Source organism: Lycorma delicatula, chromosome 13, assembly GCF_047948215.1.
Source record: "Lycorma delicatula isolate Av1 chromosome 13, ASM4794821v1, whole genome shotgun sequence".
Classification (NCBI taxonomy): Eukaryota; Metazoa; Arthropoda; class Insecta; order Hemiptera; family Fulgoridae; genus Lycorma; species Lycorma delicatula.
The window spans coordinates 37,769,969-37,791,080 of NC_134467.1; the positions used below are offsets into that span (position 1 = coordinate 37,769,969).

The 21,112-nt window shown below is 30.7% G+C and overlaps 1 protein-coding gene across 1 annotated transcript; it reads left to right on the forward strand.

Moving 5' to 3' along the window:
• Positions 1-8,376: 8,376 nt before the first annotated feature.
• On the forward strand, positions 8,377-14,805 carry LOC142333669 (uncharacterized). The gene is made up of 3 exons (XM_075381076.1): positions 8,377-8,620; positions 10,984-11,122; positions 11,782-14,805. The coding sequence occupies exons 2-3, from the start codon at positions 11,036-11,038 to the stop codon at positions 13,840-13,842; spliced, it is 2,148 nt and encodes a 715-aa protein (XP_075237191.1). The 5' UTR covers positions 8,377-8,620; positions 10,984-11,035; the 3' UTR covers positions 13,843-14,805.
• The last annotated feature ends 6,307 nt before the right edge of the window (positions 14,806-21,112 follow it).

Consider the following 21,112-nt stretch of genomic DNA (forward strand, 5'->3'; position numbering starts at 1 on the left):
AATAATTTATTAAAATTAGGTTGTTATGTAAAATTTATTTAATTTGAAATAAAAATTGTAAATATTATTATTGTTCAGCTTTTACAAATACAAAAATTAGCAATACTTAGTACCGTAAAGTTTAAAATTGTAAATAAAGTAAAAATGTTGATTGTTATAAAATATAGTGAAAAGAGTGCTGATTTTAAGGTTTGGCTGACTGGGTACAGAAAATAGATTTAACCTACAATTTCGAAGATCAAACAAAATGTCCAGTAAAAAAAAAATTGAGTCCAATATGACCTTCTATCAAAAAACATTTTTATTATCAAAATTATATTATATTTAAAGTAATATCCACCATGTTGGTCTAGCTATAATCATCATTTCTTTGCTAAGTTGAAAGTTCTGTAAATTTTAGTTAAGGTAGTTATATTTTTAGTTAAGGTACTCCTTATGTACCTTAAAGATAATTTCAACTACTTATTGTCAGCTAAGGTAAGTTATATGGATTTGAATTTAGACAGTGGATACCATTGTATTTTAATGGCTGGGGTTCAATTAACCATACATCTCAAGATTACACCTCATTTCATTGGGTTATGTAGTTGCATATTGTTCACAATTATAACATACTAGCTACCCTATAGCCAGAATCTGGACCCTCGGGACTCAGGTCAACCCAGGTGAATCCCAAAGCCAACACGGTCTCATTGGGGCCTTCACCATGGCTGCAGAGCTTGAATTTTGAAAATTGGACAATTGTTTGTAGAGATGTTATAAGAGCACCATTATATTGTAACAGCGCTCCCAAAACAGCAGCACCCTATTTATTACCAGTTAGTGATGATGATTGGTTTAGCCTCCCACCTCACCACTTTAGCCTGACTTGCAGTCTGCACAGGATAACCGTTATTGTTAAATTTATTTAATCTAAAGGTTTAGTTATATTGTTTTTGTAATATTATTTATTTTATTGATTTGAATCATTCAGTTCAAATCCAGCTCACACAGTGATAGAGACTCGCAGTTCATCGATTCAATTCATTAAAGTTTGTGCTTTAACCGGCAGATCTTCACTACTGTATATATATTTTTTTACTTGTATGAAGTAAAAGGAAGCCCTCATTGAAAGATTTCCAAAGATATATTATAAGTGGTACTTATTTTCATTGGTTCCAGAGTTATAGTCAAATAAAATTTTAATTAAGGAAATATTTAGATTTTACAAGGGGAAGCCACATCGGTTCGTTTCAAATTTCAGCTTCTTTTTTTTTTAATATAAATATATTGATTTATTAATAATTATTAACCTCTGATTGTAAAAACGTTTTGTGATAAATAATAATTCAATAACAATAACAAAAAAAAAATCAAAGTTATTAATGAAAAAAAGTTATGTACTTTTAATTTAAAAAAAAATGTGTATATATAATACACAAAGGCGTACAAAGAAGTCATATGATCTCAACATCAGATTTTTTTTTCAGAAATGGGGAAAATTCACAATCGTTCAAATTTTTTTACTTTTCACCTCTTTAAGGTCGAATTTAAAAAAAAATCTAGAAATTGGTTTTGGATCTTCTCATGGATCAAGTTGATATTTTCATTTGTAACTGAGAAATTAAAAAAAAAAAATAGTAAAATTTAATGTTACCCCATTTTAATCCTTTGAATATACCTTCATGCCTGTACAAGCGCCCCGCTTCCACCTATCCAGTAAACCACCTAATATCCCACACAGCAGTACAATCCTCACCAAGCGCTGGTTGGCTTTATAGAAAGGATCCCAGTATTGCAAGAGCATTCTGTCGTAAGCTGCCACTCTGAAGATGAAGTTCCCTGGTCGACCCAACATGGAACCTCCTGGCAGCTGCCAGTGACCCGATCGGAACAGCAGGCTTGGCCAGCCAATCAAGGGAGCCACTGGGTGTGGAGACCACCTTCCCACCCCAGCTTGTTGGACTTCAAGTGCCTTGGCCAGCAGGCCTACAGTAGGAGCTGGCGTAACATGGATTCACTCAAGGAGAATTGCCTCGGCTGTGCTGGCAGAAAACAACCAATGCCGACCCGATACTATGGGGCTCTGGTTTTGTATATCTTATATACAAATATAATGTGTATTGTTAATTATGAAAACTAGAGCAGCAATTTTTTAATGATGGAATATTATCTAAAAATGAGTTTTGTATAACTGGAAGAAATGCAGTTTATGTATACAATACAAATTACAGCATGTTGTTAATAACTAATTAAAAGAATATCAGCCGTTACAAAGAATTCACATGAATTATACTGTGGTACTATTTTTATAAGTATAGATGTTATATTTTTCTTCTCATTTTCTAAAAATTAATCTATAACTGATGTGAATGTATTCAGCAAATGTTAGTCATATGTATTTTTTCTAAATTAGATTAAATTGTATTATCTGTGATATTTTTAGGGGGTTTTTGAAACCCCCTAAAAAGTTTATCTTGTGCAGTATGTTCCTAAATGCATACAACATGCATTATCTTGTTAAGTGTAGTTTAAAAAGGAGTGTCATTTTGTTTTCTGATCAACTGTGTACTATACTTAACCCTCTTGTTCCGGCCAATAAATTATAAGTCTCATTGGCTTTTGTCTTAAATTATTCTTTTAGTACTCTTTTTTTGTTTTCAGAGTTTCTTTAAAGAAAAACTCTCCTGGAGATTTCTTTTAATCTTTTCTTGATTTATTCCCAATTTTATTTACCAGAATTTTCTATTTCTGCTTTATTTAAATCTTTTTTAACTTATTTGAATGTATCTTTTTAGTTTTTCTTTCTATCCAAAAGCAGGATTTTCATGGGAATTCTTTTATCACTTATTCTTAAATGAAGTCTATAAAAATCAATCTCCTCTCATGGACTATTTCTTTAAATTTCTCTGGTAGTATTTTTATTGGGTGGGGGGGGAGTTTATATATTGTAGGTGTGCCATCTATTTAACTGGTGATCCAGTAGGACCAACTACAAGGGTTATTTTTTTTCAAGGTCCGATCGATCATGAAATTAAAACCACAGTGAAAATAAAACATTTTTAATGGAAGGAAGCGAGTGTCAACCGATGATCTCATTGAGCGAGTGGATGAGGCGATTCGAGAAATTCGTCAGTTCACAATTTCTGTATTGAGTGATTCGTTTCTTGAAATTTCAAGGTCAGCTCTCTACACCATTATGAGTGAGAGACTTCAGTACCACAAACTGTGTGCGAGATGGATTCCCAAGATGCTGTCCGACCATCACAAAACAATGAGAATGGACGCCTCCCTAACGTTTCTCCAGCGCTACCACTATGAAGGAGAAGATTTTTTGAACAAAATTGTCGAAGGGGACGAGACATAGTCCATTTCAAAATTGAAGAAACAAAAGAACAATCCAAACAGTGGATGCATTGTCATTCTCCCAGTAAACCGAAGAAGTTCAAGTGAACCTTCTCCAACAGAAAGTGTATGGCTACTGTGTTCTGGGACCGGAATTTTCTCTTGGTGGAGTTCATGGAACGTGGCACGACCATCACTGCAACCTCATATTACGTGACTCTTCAACATCTACGAAGGGCAATTCAGAATAAGCAGAGATGAATGTTGTCATCAGGCATTGTCTTTCTCCATGATAATGCTTGGTCGCACGCTGCAGCTGTAACAAATAAGCTCCTGCAGCGTTTTTGTTGGGAAGTGCTTGATCACTCACCATACAGCCCAGAATTAGCTCCATCCGATTTTCACCTCTTTGCTCGCATGAAATGCTGACTAGGAGGACAACATTTTTGGCACAGACATCGAGCTGCAGACCAGCATAGAAACATGGCTGAAAACACAGGCGGCTCCATTCTATGACAAGTGTATTGGAAAGTTGGTATCATGCTACGACAAATGTCTAAATCGAAGTGGCGACTATGTAGAGAAATAGCGTCACTATTTAACTACTTGTTACAAACAAAAATTTTTTATTTTTACTGTGGTTTTAATTTCGTGACCGATCGGACCTTGAAAAAAAAATAACCCTCGTATAACTTGTGTCATGCCTTTCATCGTAAATTATTTGGATTCTAATACTGGTCAGGTTTGACATTTTGACCAATGGATTAAATAAACTGTAAATATATGGTAATATAATAAATTAAAAACCATGCATCAAACTAAAAGAAAATACTTTTTCAGTATGCTTTAAATTATTTTATTTTATTTTTTTTTTTGAGATATACAATTAAAAAAAAGAAATGTTGCTCATATGAATAAAAAGAGCTGTTCATAAGATCTTGCTTCTAAATGAAAATAGAGAATGAATTTTTGTAAGAAATTGTAATCAAGTATCTCTTGGTAGCAAAATATTTTCATTAAATTTTTGTGAAAAGTTAAAAATATCTTCAGTCATCTGTGACTATATGATTTTTCAGTTTAAAAAATGTTCTGTTTATTAATTCCAAAAAAAATTATAAAAACACCGCCAGAAGAACGTTCTCTACATAATAAATAAAAAATCATTGTCAAAGTTTGCCTATTTGGCGAGAGTAGAACTTCGACATAGAATAAAAAAAAACCATACAAGTCAAATTGAGAATCTTCCTTAGTTTAAGTTTGATAAATAAAAAGTAACCATAACTGATGTCACCTATAGCTATTTTATAAATAGCTCAATTTTCATATTGTTTAAACTATGTATCCCAATTTTTCTTGATTGATATGGATAAATTGACACAGATTGGTACGAATGACACTAGTCTGAGCTGATTTCTCTGAAAATAATCATGTTTATTAAACATTCAGTCCCTTTGGTGAACAAAATTAAGGTGTCACTCTCATAGTTGAATATATGATGCATTTTAGATTTACTATTATGTTGTTATATATTTATATCATCATATTTAGTTCTCACTGGAGAGGCTAGTGAGAAAACATTTCACTCTTTTCTTCCAGTCATAAAGGCATTCATGTATCATCTTTGTGATTGACTTGTGTCAGATCCGCTATAGTTATTATATTGTGGCACCAACGTATATGTAACCAAATTTATATAATTAAAAAAATATAAGATCACATACGTAAATCAGTATGGTTGTACAATTGCGCAAAAACATTATTAAAATTAGTCGTATCAGATAACAAGTAAAATTGGTGAAGGAAGCTGAGTACGAGGTACAAATATTCCTGAGACCTGTTGCACACTTATCTGATCAATTTATATCATACATGGAATTAAGTAATGTATAGAGATCAATATTGTGGATACCTACATCATCTGAACAATTGAAATAAACACAAACGGTGTTTATTTCAAACTGAAGAGTAAAATAAACATAAAAAACTATAAAATGGAAGAAAAGTTCCAGTTAAATTATGTGTCTGATCATGTTCCCTCTTTCTTTTTCTGTTTAGCTTCCAGAACCACCATAAGGTATTACTTCAGAGGATGATATGTATGAATGTAAATGAGATATAGTCTTGTACAGTCTCAGGTTGACCATTCCTGAGATGTATGATTAATTGAAACCCAACCACCAAAGAACACCGGTATCCACAATCTATTATTCAAACCCATGTAAAAGTAGGCCTTTACTAGGATTTGAACCTTAGAACTCTCTACTTTGAAAATCAGACTAGATTTAGAAAATAGATTTCGAAATCAGTTGAGTTGTAATGACGAGTTATTCGCTACTAGACCAACTCGGTGGGCTGTGCCCAGATTCTTCCACTCAAGCAAGAGATGCCTACCTGTTAAACCACAACAACACTGATTTCAGATTTCAAGTAATACATCATTCACAAAGTTTTCTAACTATTTTACTTATAATTTTGACTTATAAATTGAGCTTTGTGCTAAAATTACAATTAAATTTTGGACTAAATATGTGCATTAATAACTAACAGTTTATTAACTGCTAAATTTTTTATTACTTATGTTTTTTTTTTTATTATTATTATTATGGTTGGCTCTATAAACAACTGTCCATTTTAAAAAAGCTCATTCATAAGAAACTTACAGTTAGATAAAATCACGAAAAATTATTGCAGAGATGTGGCATAAAGAGATTGATTCATTGGATGAAGGAATATACATTTTTGTTACTCTTTAAAGTTTTCCTAATAGATTTCTTGAATATTCACATCAAAATTATTTTCAGGCTGTATATTATTACACAAGTCCAATAAAGAGACATCTTGCCTAATTTTTAGTTTCAAAGCTACCAGTAACTAGTTATTTTTTAACACTTAGAAAACTGCCATGGTAGAAACTCTTATGAACAACACAAAAACTGGTAATTAAGGTTCGTCATAGTGTAATTTTACAATAAGGTAGGACTAAGGTAAGTGTAGCCCTAAGTAGGTTTTGCTCATATAGATCACTTAGCAGGCATGTCTAATTGTAAATGTTTAATTTGTTAGAATTAGGTTTCCATAAATAATATATAGTTATTTACAACTACAGTATTAACATTTTAAACGGTAAACTGAACCAAATTCAAATGTATTAAATATAATGTGAATCACTGAAGATGACGACCGCAAGAGTGATTGGAAATCTATATTTTATTAAATTTAATTTGCTTGTTATTTTGCGACTGATATTTTCATTCACGATTCACGGACGAAAATGTAAATGAACGAGTACAGCGCACTACCATGCACTTCATGTTGCACCCTTATGCAAGGTATATTGTTGAAGTCGGTCACAAATTTTAGTCAAATTTTCACGAGACCTTTTTTCATAAAGTTCTAACATTTTGTGCATGGGTGAAAAGTTTAGAATTTTAAAAAGAAGCATTGTTAAAGTAATTGTACAATTTGAAGCTTTCTTTATAATCATGACTTATAAGATAATCTGTGGGCATATTTATATTTAATCTTTTTGTTATTTATTAATGTATGATATAATTTAAAGTTAGTGTCCTCACGACACCAAGTTTCTTCATTGCTGCCATGCGGTCCCACCAAACCCTACCTGCACACACATGTGTCTGGAAGATTTATTATTTGATGTGTATGAGTAATCCGCTCTTACTTCTTCGACAAAAGGTGGTCGCCGTTCCCAAACCACGATTGCAAATCATGTTTTATCCCAATTGTAAGTTCCCCTTTTTCCTTTCCTATCAAGAAGAAAGAAGAGGGAATGAACCTAGCAGCCACCAACAGTATAGAAGAACGAAGAAACCTGCACTTTCTTTCCCCGTTCAGTCCTTCAGGGCCACGGGAACAGCATGGTTACTGGCATGTAATTTCGATTACTGCCTAGTCTCGGAAAGTGTAGGCCAAAGAAAAAAGAAGAGGTCATCTGAAGAAGAAAAAAGACCCACTACGCGACCCGCCGTCACGTACTGGAGTCCAGAAGAGGAGCCCAGCAGAGAAGCAACATGAAGGGCAGCCTCCGAAGAAGTAGATGAAGATCTCCTTTATCCATACTTTAAAAAAACTTACAATTAATTAAATTAGCAATTGCTTACTCCAAAAAATTAGGGCCCCGTTGTGTCGTATTCCAGCTAGCCTATGAAGCGTTAGCACCGAAAGGACTTTAGTGGACGGTCTTAAAGGGAATTACGTCGGGAGCACAGGTTTTAAAAGCATAGTCTCCCGCGGTCGGACCCAGAAATCGGTTTGAGAACGCTATTCACAAATCTGTCCATAAAATATAACAAAACTTGAAACTTAGAACCAACATTAAAATAAACTAGAATCATACAGCAGCAAGGGGCGCTGTCTAGGCTCTGCGATTTGAAGGGAGAATTTGTGAAACTCCCGCCACTTTTGCGTTCCGTTCCGTCACAACACAAACTTTTAGATTACATGTATTAACTATTTGACTTTAAACCCACTTCCCCGAATCGGGATTAGAAGTATTTTCACTTATGGTATTTAAGTAGTAATTCAGTATTGAGTTTCAAAAACTACTCTAATAAAAGTAGTGTTTCTAATGAAAATAGAATTAACAATTTTTTAATTAAACGCCATCGCAAAACCTACATTAGCAAGTAAGAATTTTAGGAATGTCATACCAACTTGCAATGAAATTAATTACAATTTCTTTATGAAAAAGTATGAAATATATAAAACGATGATTTATTTTGTCAGTACATAAATTACATTTACATTAACAATTGCAACATTTGATTACAAGTTTAATGAATATATTATATATATATATACACACACACAATGTATTAAAAAATCATTTTTAACTGTTATTTTAAATTATGAAATTAAATATGTTGAATTGTTACCCTTTTTATAGAACATAATATTAAATTAATGTAGTTTGCTGCAGGTATAATTATTATAAGTATGCAATTATACATAATGCAAAATAATGAGGGTAATTTATGTTGTCTTGTGTTGTGTAAATTAATTATTTTTTTGTTTGAAAAGAATGAATAGCATACTTATTCTTAAGGTTTTTGGTTCTTTTTTTTTATTAATAAAAATCAATAACAGGGCTTTTGGTTTTTCTAATAAAATTTGAATAATAAGCAGCGAATTACGTGTTGTTGTTTCTTGAAATTTGTTGTTACGGTTATGTTGTTAGTTTTGACAGTTCTGGAATACGTATATCATTGTTTTTATATATGTAATAATGTAGTATTAATTATTTGTAAATAATATTGGCACATGTATATTGTTTATGAGAGTAAGTTAGAAGTAAATTGTTAATTATGTCATAAATTTAAAGTGTTGAAAAAGTTCGTTCCGGAATAAAGCAGTTCATGTCTTTCATAGAGATTTGAGAGAATGTTTTTAAAAAGTGAAACTTTTGTTTTATTATATGTCAAAAACGTGATTTAATCTGGTATTAGTGTTATCAGTTTGTTAATTTTCGTTTTTTAATCCTTATTAAAGCTTGTGAGTTTCTCAAACTTAATTTTGAACGGTTTGTGTTCAAATACAGTACTCAACTGTTTTTGTAGAATAGGAAAGATGATATGTATACGAATAGCGGGGATTGAAAAAGTTAATTTACAGTAATTATTATTTTCTTTAACTATTTAAAATATTAAAACCTAACCTTTCTTATAGAAATCTTTTTAAAGAATTAACTTGATCGTTTGTTATTCTTTTGAAATAATGATTGTTATTCTTTGGATTTTAATCGAAAATTATTATAATGTGTTTAGAAGACTAATTATGGAGGTTATATATTTTTTTAAATGCTCTATTCTGGCTTGCAGTAGCTGAAGGAACTATGATTGTTGTGTATACCACATAATATAAAATCATAAGTTTGTAATGTTTTTCTCTGATCCTGGGTAAAGATGCCTAAGAATTATGTGGAGGAAGGAAGCACAGTTCCTGATTTCTTGGCCCTTCTATAAATGGATTGTGAACTTCTCATTACTTGCTTTTTCTCCTTATCCTTGATTTTTTACTCCAGAATCTTTTGATGTAATGCCCTGTTTTTAAGAATCTGTATTAAGGGTTCTAGATCCCTTTAGAGGTATCTCTGTAGTATGTGTGGGTAATTGGCCAGGTCTGAGAAAATCTTTTGATGTGCTACATTTTATATCTAGTGGATATAAAAAAAATCATATGGTTGAGTGTTTGTCAGATAATGCAAAGTGTCTGTAAACACTAGGTAGTCCAAAAATCATACATCTTGAAAAATATTAAATGGGTAGTTTTATGGGTACTTTTTATAATATAGCTTTGTTTTTTAAATTTCACTTTTTATTTTAATAGTCGTTTTATGGGTACTTTTTATAATATAGCTTTGTTTTTTAAATTTCACTTTTTATTTTGGTCTTCAGTTCCTGATTGTTAATATTACATTTTAGTACATTTCAAAAGTCCCAAAGAATCAAATCTGATGACATGAAGTCAAATCTTATGACTTGAGGGTCATAATACTGTTGAAATTAGGCAAAAAAAAATTTTTTTTTAAATCTAGGGTTTGATTGTTACATATACCGTGTTATTGTTTTGTTTAAATTATAATTCCTTATACATCAGACTCTCTAAAAGAGTCATATATTTAGATATATGTCAGGTAAAAGTATTTATTTTGTAGTATTGTTAAAAAAAAAAACTTTGTCAGTAATTTTCTTCTACAGAAACTGACACACCAAATTTTTCTCATTGTAAAGATGATTCTTAAAACATGCAAATTTTCACTTCAAATACGATTATTCTGGGTATTAATGTTCTTGCTTTGTTGTAACCATCTATCATCAGTAAATTAAGCATTTAATATCATTTACGTACATTTCTTTAATGATTCTTACCACTTGCATATTATTCAATTTAACTTTATCTTGTTCTTTAAGTTCTTGATTGAAACTGATTTTATAAGATTATAATTATAAGCGAAGTGTTGTTAAAGCTAGTTTCTTTTAGGAATTCTGACCAGAAAATAAAGTACACAATAATTTTTTTTAAAAAGCAACAGTTGGTTTTTCAACATTGTTAATTTTAAAAATTGAAGGTCGAAGGTTGAAGTGGCACACTCTAGAGTGTGCCACTATGTCCAAAGCATTATTTTTCCAAAAGTAATTGAGCAAAGGGATTTTATATTCAGTTTTTTTTGTTATAAAATTAAAAAAACTTGTATGGATAAGTGTAACTAAAATACTCCATGTTAACAAAAAAAATTCAATCGTATAACAATAATTTCTATTCACTTATCCCTGCTGCTGAAAGGTAGAGTCTCTAATTCTGGATTGTGATTTCTGGATGGCGTGTGATTTATATGTTTGATAAATAAATAAATTTTATATATTCAAATTTTGATTTATTTTTGCTTAAGTGCTTTTGTAAGTACATTACTTCATCTGCAGCATATAATAGTTATAATTATTTTTTTTTAATTTTAAACATTGGAATGAAAAGAAAGAAGAAATTTCTGTCAAATTCATAATAAAATGATACACAATGTGAATACCGCAACATAGAAGTTCATATTCGCTTTTGTTTAACTTTTTCTTATCTTTAATTAGTTGTTTACTTAAACTTTATTTTTTATTGAGGATAATCCCTTCACATTACTTTTGTTTGTTCCAGATTAGTTTTATTAATTAGTTACCATCTTAAAGGGATATAAATTTATAAAAAAATGGAAAACAGTTTACCCACTCAGGATGAATTGGTGAATGATACACCTTCTTGTAATGTTGAAATCACCAAAATTAAGACTGAATCTGTAAGTATGCAATTATTTCATTATTATTGCTATATATATATATATATATATATATATATATATATATATATATATATATATATGTATATATGTATATATATTTTTTTTTTTGGTTATGAATTGAATTTCTTTATAGGGATGATTGAAACAAAAAAGTGAATAAGAAAGAATTAATAAAGGTAGAGAAGAATTAATAAAAATACATTTTTATTAATTCTTGAAGGGGGTGTTAAGGAAACGTTTTTTATGAATGTACCATAAAGTTTTAAGATATTATACTAGTCCTTGGGAGTTGTTGTAACCTCACAGTTCTTTTACACCTGGAACAATGTTGGGAGTAGTATCTTGAAAACTTAAAAGATGTTAACTGAATATATATTTACCAGTATCCAAATCTATGTATAACCCGTAACTAATTGAGAAAATAGAAAATGAGATTTTAATAAACATTTTTGTTTATTTTGATAAACAATTAATTAGTCCCTTAAGTTTGGCCAATACCTCTAGGGTTCTTGTACAATTTTTGTACTTATTTATAAAAATAACATTAAAATTCTTGTAAAACATTATTCTTTTTTCACGATATGTAAAATGTAGCTATTTTTAGAATAGTGAATGTTATTTTTTATATTATTAATTTTTATATCATTTTATTTCAGGATGTTACAGAAACAGACGATGTATTAGTTATAAAAAATAATAATAAAGAATTAGAAAATGGAAGAATGGAAATTGAAAAGAATTATCATAATCATTGTCTTGTAGCAGAAGTATTTAACAGTAGTAACGAGACTGCAAAAATGAATCAGAAAAGTTTTATAGATAACTGTAAATATTATAGCAGCGAAAATAATAATAATAATAATAAAGAAAATGATGTAGATAAAAATATAAATAATATTGCTGATAGTACAAAAAATGTCAATGTAAATAATTCGGTAAATCAATTCGAAGAATGTAACATTAAAGTTGAATCGAATATTTATGAAAGGTTATTGGATGAAGAAAATGCCATTAATGAAAGTATGAAAACTGAAAATAATGAAGAAGACAAAGAATCTGAAGAAGAAGAAGAAGAAGAGGAGGAGGAGGAGGAGGATTTTGATAAGATATCATCATTAAATGATGATTTATATGATAACGCTGAATCATTAACATCAAAGAACAAGAATTCATCATCAACAAAATCATTAATTATGCCATTATTAAATACATCATCATCGTCAACATCTATGTCATATATTTGTAAGTTATGTAATAAAATATTTACGTCATCGTCATTGGACTCCGTGGATCAATTAGACCAGGATAATCATTTAAAAACTCATATGATAATTAACATAGATTTAAATTTATTCCAGTGTGAGTTGTGTAAAAAAGAATTTAGTGATAAACGTACTTTACAACAACATATGTGTGTACATGCAAACCAAAAACCGTATATTTGTCATATTTGTTTAAAAATGTTTGCACAGAAACGTTACTTGTCGTTGCATATTGCTACACATACAGGTGATAAAAGATATAGTTGTAAAATGTGTGATAAATCGTTTATTCAATCGTCAAAATTAAAAATACATCTTCGTGTACATACCGGTGAAAAACCACATACATGTAATATATGTAATAAGAATTTTTTCCAGTCGTGTAATCTAAAACAGCATATGCGGATACACATGAATGATAAACCATATGAATGTGAAACATGTAAAAAATCATTTTCAGAACGTTATAAATTGGTGTATCATCAAAGAACTCATACAGGTGAGAAACCATTTGTTTGTGAAGTCTGTTCAAAATCGTTTTCGCAGCGTATAAAATTAGAATATCATACTCGTGTACATACTGGTTTAAAACCGCATAAATGTGACGTTTGTTCACGTACATTTACGCATAAATTCCAAAAATCGATGCACATGCGTCATCATACGGGTGAAAAACCCTATGCATGTAAAGCATGCGATGAACGTTTTTCACATCTTGAACATTTAAAAACACATATGTGTATTAAATCTGGTGCACAAACACCGTATGTTTGTAATATATGTAATAAAGTATTTTATAAACCGAGTCATCTTAAACGTCACATGTATAGTCATACCGGAGAAAAACCGTATGAGTGCGAACAGTGTAAACGTACATTTACTCAAAAAGGTGCATTAGTTCGTCATGTAAGAGCGCATAATGATAACGATAAAAAACATGTTTGCGATGTTTGTTTAAAAGGTTTTTCACGTAAAAGTCAGTTATTAGTACATTCTCGTACTCATACGGGTGAAAAACCATACGCATGTAAAATCTGCGATGATAAATTTTCAAATTTAGATCACTTAAAGGCTCATATGTGTTTAGTACATACCGGTTGGAATTACACGTGCAGCGTTTGTAATAAGGGTTTCTCACATTATGGTAACTATAAAAAACATATGATTATTCATACGGGCGAAAAGACGCAGGTTTGTGAAATCTGTTCAAAATCGTTTTTAGAAAAAAGTAAACTAAATGTCCATATGCGTACGCATACAAAAGAGAAACCGTTCGTTTGTGATATTTGTAATCGTGGTTTTGCTCAAAAGGGTCAGTTGGGTGTTCATTTACGTAGTCATACGGGTGAGAAACCTTATCCATGTAAATTTTGTGAGAAAAAATTTGCTAAATTACGTAACTTAAAAATTCATTTAAATAATGTACATTATACTACATATGAGGCTGTTAAGTAACATATTTATTGTAAAAGCATGTTTATAAGTGACAACTTCAACGTGTAAAAGCGTACTTAATTTAATTAATTCCAGTTAGGATTTGCGTGACTTGTTATAATCCTACCTACGTAAACCTAGTTATCTTTCATCTGATAGGTGGTACAGTTGATTATTCTGTAATATACATACATTTTTATTATTTTTTTAAAATAAATAAAATTGGTCATGTATATTTCTGAATGCAAAAAAGGTTAGCAGTCATTCTGGAATTTATATGTTGAGAAGCTTTCAAGGAGCTTTCAAAGCACGGCTTTGTGTGTAGTTGGTGTTAGGACTGACTATATTAAACTGTTTTTGAACCTGTCTACTATTCATATTTACTAGGTGTTGCAGATGAGGCAGTACATATGTTTTTTTCAATTACATTTACAACTTCCTTTTTTTTTAAGTGAGTAATGAGTTTTGTGCAAGAAATATTAAGCTTGATCAGGATTCAAATTTAAAATACTCCAGATGGGAGGCAGAGATGCAGCTACTCTATTCCTTGTCTTCATTAACTTGTTAACATGATCATTAATCTCTTCTTTTCTGGTAATAACTATGCTTGTTTCCTCTGGTAGCTAGTGGGCATTGCCACCTGCTGTGGGTGGGTATTTTTTTTCTTGTACTGGGTGTCCTACAGAGAAACTTTCAGGACATGTTCTAGTGGTAAAAATAATGAAAAAAGTTAATATAAATATCGGTTTGGAAACACTTTGTTTTTGGGTTAAGGTTAGCTAAAGATTTCACTTTGATTTCAGCTCTTCTAATAAAAAGAAGCCCTGCTGTAATTTTTGAGACCCAAATTAAGGAATAAAGTTGATGATGGTTTCTTATGTAACTTGAGCTGGGAAGTAAGATAAAACAAGTCCCAGAACTGTAACTCCAGTAGTTTTATATCAGATGTAAAACAAAATTTGGTGTTGAAAAACAAATTTTTTTTAGGTTTGTAGTAAAGTAGCTTTGTTATATGATTAATGTGCAGAAGATTTAGTAACAAAACTTGTAGAGAATTTAATTTTGAGTAAATTAATGTAAATTCAGCCAATTAAAAACTTTTAAAATCGGTTCTTTATTGAAACAATCAAAACACATTTACAATGTGTTAGTTTTTCTGTTGACACCAAGTAAATCATAATGTGATTCAGTGTAGCCCAGGGACTAGTACAAGTCAAATTTCATGTCGCATTGGTGTGTTAAAAAACAAAGTGTGGTGCATGCTACAGAAAGAAAATCTTTATCCTTTCCATATGATGTGATGCAAGCACAATTAATATGTATTGGTTATCGCTTTAAAAAAATGTTTATCTTATAAGGTCTGTTAAAAAACTGCAAAATTTTTTTCTGGTTTTTTGTTAAAAACCAAATGAGCTTTTTATACTTCCTTCCTGAAGTGATGCACTAATCGCAGTGCATTGCCATTTCCAACAATAGATATTGAAGTATTTTTTTTGCAGATTGTCTTTAATATCTTCAGTTATTTCAAGAGGATTTCAGTTTTGGAAATAAGAAAGGTTCCTGGACCTTTTTGAAGCAACACAGTTGTCTTAATTTTTCTAAAAGGCTAATGGAACAAGAGTGATGTATGAATTAGTACATTTTTTTAATAAGGAGATCGTGATATAATTTATCGATATTTTACATCTGTGTATTGATAAGCCAATACATAGTTTCATAAATTTGTGCATTATTACATGGTGTTGAGGGCTGTCTTGAACATTGATCTTCATCTGTTGACCAATCACTGTTCTTAAATCAGTTGAATCATTTATAACTGTATAGCTTTGTACCAAAAAATTGTTTCATGATTCATTAGCCTATGTAAATATTTTCAAAGTTTTTGGCTAAATTTAATATTGATTTGCTGTATTAACAGACTACTTGCGTATAACAGATGGCTATAGTTCAGGTAAATATCTATAGGATATTATAATCAGTGGCAGATTAATCTTGTAGTATTATGTATGCACCATCAAAAGCTCATGCTATGACTATTTGGAGAACTATTTAAAAAGTTTCCAGGAATTTTTTAACAAACTTATATGTTTATTGTGTTCTTAGTAACTATAATATACATTTGATATCTGTTAAATTTATTGTTATAAAGAAATTCCAGGTTATAGTTCTCAAAGAAGCTTACTTTCAACTGACTGATCACAAAGTTTGGTCAGCTTTAGTGAAGCATCACTTCAGAGTTATGTGGGTGTGAGTTTTTGGCTAATGTAATGATAAGCTCTTTCTCCACAATACTGCAGCTCAGGGTGAACTTTGGCCTTCTCAACAATTAGTTTCTACTTCTCTCTATCCTTAATTCTCTCCCCTACCCTATCAACTGTTTTACCCTTAAATCCATCAACTGTCAACACTACAACCAACTTCCACTTTGCAGGACCAGGGACTCCTCTGTCAGGGTTACCATATCTTATCTGAGTTTATCCAGTTTTGAGGTATCAGACTCAGGCCCTCACCCTTCCCACTAGGATACGATTTGCTGATTATATGGAACATTTATTTGTTGCGTCTATTTGACAACCACACCAAGACCAAAATAACCAGCCTTTTTATCCTTTTTCACAGCTCTCTTAATTATAATTAAATGAATTAGAAACTGGTAGTAGCGAGAGGAAGTCGAAGAGGATGAAAAGGGATATACAATATTGAGATCTGAATTTAATAGAGCATTAAAGGATTTGAATGGCAGAAAGGCTCCTGGGATAGACGGAATACCTGCAGAATTACTGTGCAGCACAGGTGAGGAAGCTATAGATAGATTGTACAAACTGCTATGTAATATTTACGATAAAGGGGAAGTTCTGTCAGACTTCAAAAAGAGTGTTATTGTCATGATACCAAAGAAAAATGTGAAGAATACAGAACAATTAGCTTAACTACTCGTGCATCAAAAATCTTAACTAGATTTCTGTACAGAAGAATTGAAAGGAAAGTGGAGGAAGTATTAGGTAAAAGATCAATTTGGTGTCAGAAGTGTACGGACAAAGGGAGCGATTTTAACGCTCAGATTAATAATAGAAAGAAGATTAAAGAAAAACAAACCGATATACATAGCATTTATAGATTTAGGAAAGGCATTTGATAATGTGTAATGGAATAAAATGTTCACTGTTTTAAAAAGTTTATGGTTCAAGTGTAGAGGTACAAGAACAATTACTAAGATTTACAGGAACCAAACTGCAACAGTAATAATAAAAGAGCATAAGAATGTTCCCTATCGCCGTTACTTTTTAATATTTACATAGAAGTAGCTATTATTAATGTTAAAGAACAATTTAGATCCAGATTAACAGTACAAGATGAAAAGATAAAGATGCTACGATTTGCTGATATAGTAATTCTAGCCAAGAGTAAAAAAGATTTAGAAGAAACAGCGAATGGAATGGATGAAATCTTTCACAAGAACTTTCACATGAAAATAAACAAGAACAAAATGAAAGTAATGAAATGCATTAGAAATAAAGTAGATGACCACTTAATATAAAAGTAGGATGAGAAAAAGAATTTTGTTATTTGGGAAGTAGAATTACTAAAGATGGAAGAAGCAAGAGTAATATAAATGCTGAATAGCTCAGCTGAAACAAGCTTTCGGTCAGAAATATAGCTTGTTTACATCAAAAATTAATTTAGATGTCAGGAAAACATTTTTGAAAATATATGTTTGGAGCATAGCTTTATTTTGAAGTGAAACTTGGATAATCAGAGTACCTGAGAAGAATAGATTAGAAGCTTTTGAAATGTGGTGCTACAGAAGAATGTTAAAAATCAGATGCTTGGATAAAGTGACAAATGAAGAGGTGTTGTGGCAAATTGATGAAGAAAGAAACATTTGGAAAAATATAGCTAAAAGAAGAGACAGACTTATAGGACACATCTTAAGGCATCCTGGAATAATCGTTTTAATTTTGGAGGGACTGGTGGAAGGAAACAATTGTGCAGGCAGGCAACGTTTGGAATATGTAAAACAAATTGTTAGGGATGTAGGAGGTATACCAAAATGGAATGACTCGTCACTAGATAGGGAATCTTTGAGAACTGCATCAAACTAGTCAAATGACTGAACACAAAAAACTTAAGATATTCTAGGTGAAAAAGAACAGCCAAGATCTACTGATCCTGAAGCTATCAGAACTCATCGGCTTTTCTTATCCCTTAATACACAATTCCTTCTAGTACCATCTGTTACTCAATGTTATTACCCCACCATTGGCAGCCCTCCCTCATGAATTATTGCCTTAGTCTCAGTAGATATCAATAAAGGGACACAAACCTAGTATCTTACAAGAAACATTTTCAATGTTACAAATAGCATTAATCCAGATGCTATAATTTATGCTAATTGTTCTAGACACAATAATTCTGTTTATGCTTTTGTGGTTGCCAATAGAACATACATGTTTGACCTTCCAGCATCACCAGTGTTTTCATCACAGAGCTGTTTGCTATTAACAAGACCTTAAATATACTTAGCCCAACGTTCTAACTTGTCTCTTCAGATTCCATGAGTACTTTGCTGGCGATTAGTGACATGTATTTCAGACACCCTATTGTCTGTTAACTCTTTATAACAACCATGAGATTCTACTGGATCCCTAGTCATATTGGATTTTTTTTTGAGCATGCGGCAAAAGAGGCCTGTTTTCAGCCCCCTTTTACTAATCACATTGTTTTGAACGATCTTGTCTGTTTTTTGAAGAGGGCGGTTGATAATCGCTGGCAAAATTAATAAACTGCTACCTTCAACAATAAACGTCATCCAGTTAAGAACAGTGTCACCATGGTGCTCTTCATGTAGGAATTGCTGTCGTGAAGAGGTTATTATTTGCCATTTGCGAATAGGGTACACAATGCTTACCCATGGATATCTGATGACTCAGATTAATGGACCTGTTTGTGTTCACTGTAACTGCCTATTAATTGTGCACAGCATCCTTGTGAATTGTATCTGTTAATGCAGCATTCCATTTTAAGTTTAAACTAGTGCCTAACGTACAAAATATCTTTGGCAACAATGTATCAATGTTGTTTAATGTGTTACAATTTCTTAAGGCCTTGCATCTGGATTCAAGCATTTAATTAAAACTTTCATGTTTCTCTGCCTTTTGATATTCAGCAACTTTATTGTTCCATGCTAGAGTTTTAATATTGTTTTTATTTCAAACCTATTATTGAACATAGGTGTTTTCTGTTGTTTTGATTTTTAATCGTTTACTTTGGTAATTTTGCATCTGGGCGCTGATAATGGCAACTCGTTATGCACCCAGGAAAAAAATCAATCAGATATATTTGCTGAAACAAAGTTTTCCTTTATTTTTTGCACCTTTCTTTTTAATGTTAAGCCTCCGGAACCACTGTAAGGTATTACTTCAGAGGATGATTGTATGAGTGTAAGTGAAGTGTAACCTTGTACAGTCTCGGGTTGATCGTTCCTGAGATGTGTGGTTAATTGAAACCCAACCACCAAAGAACACCGGTATCCACGATCTAGTATTCAAATCCGTATAAAAGTAACTGCCTTTACTAGGATTTGAACCTTTGAAATCAGCCAATTTATTTGATTATGAGTAAACCACTAGGCCAGTGGGCTTATTTTTTTTTTCACCTGTGGCACACCAGATTAATACTGGATTTCTCATGTTTGGTCTGTGATGTTACATAGCCTCCTTTGTAACTACGGCATAATAATTTATCATATTCTTTCATTATTATGTCATGGGGCATTACAGCAGAAATTTAAATTACAATGCAGAATTTTTGTGTTCAAAATAGACAATCGTTTAATTTTTTAAAAAGCTATAAAACTAATATCAGAATTACAAAATTTTTGCTCTTTCGTTTTTCTTAATTTCAGGTCAGAAGTCATTCAACACATGATGCTATGCATTAATGTTTTTTCTGGTGTTTTTTCAAGTAAGGTGTGTTTTCAGAGTATATACTTTTTTCTTAATATCCTTAGAATTAAGTTCAGTCTGGTCAAACACTATTTAATTAATTTTATAAATTTTTCTTATCTTTCTTTTATTATTGCTGATATTTGTTTCTTCCATTCAAATATAATTGTTTATTTTTTATTTTTCCATTAAACATAACTGCTTTTTGATTGTTTGTTTGAATTCATAAAATATCTGTTTATTTTGTGTTCAGTCATTCTCTTAACTAATCCAGTGTATCATTCATTAATAGATAGTAATTTTATATAAATTAACAGTCTCGTTCTGGAAATTAATTATCTAACTGTGTACGAATATGAATTAACTGTGCTTATGATATTACAAGATATGCTGTTTATGTAAAAGTAAAGAGTTAAAATAAATATTTTTAATCAAAGTGAGTCTAGTACATGTTTTTATATTTAACTTTGTAAATAAGTAAAAAAATACATCGATATATTTATTTATTTGACATTATATTTTAGTCTAGTTTTAAGTACAAAAGAATGTAATATTTATACTTTAATTTTTATAATATTTTTTAAAACTAATTTTATTTTATATTTTTAGAAACAACTTTTTTATAATTTTTAGACTTATTCTTAAATGTTGTAAATTGATTAATAATGTTAAGTATTGATTGTACATATTATATAGATATATTTGAGGTTTAATTTATTTTTTCATTCCTTTTTATACTTATTGTATAATAAACCTTTTTCTACGAATATACATTTTTAGTAATCCTTCATGGTTTTTTCTTTTAATTTGAAAATTTTAGTCGGATTAAGAGTTGTATAACATTTAAAAAAGATCTACGAAAAGGAATAAAATTAGTTATGTAAGAATAAAATTTGTTCAATTATCAAATTTAATTAATTGTACAATAATTAAAAAAAAAAAATTATATTTAAATAACATTGTCAGTTGGACTGATGTGTAATCATCTATTTGTCAAGCTGTGCCAAAACACAATTACAATCTTTGAAACTGCATAACGAGTGTTCATCTTAATGTTCTCTGTTGTCATGATTATCCAGTCATAAAAAAAATTCAGTGCCGGATGTGTCGTAGAGGTAATTTTTTTTAAAGTAACAAACAGTTTTTTTTAAAATGATTATTCTTCAGATTTAAGCTGTTTACTGATTATTAATATAATTTTATAAAGCATCTGTTGTATTTTTTTCATAAGAAAAAATTTTAGAATATGACTGACTGGGTTGATCTAGATCGATCTATTAGGCAAGGATGCTGGCTTTCACTAACACTGTTCCAACATTTACTTTGAAGATATGATAAAGAACATA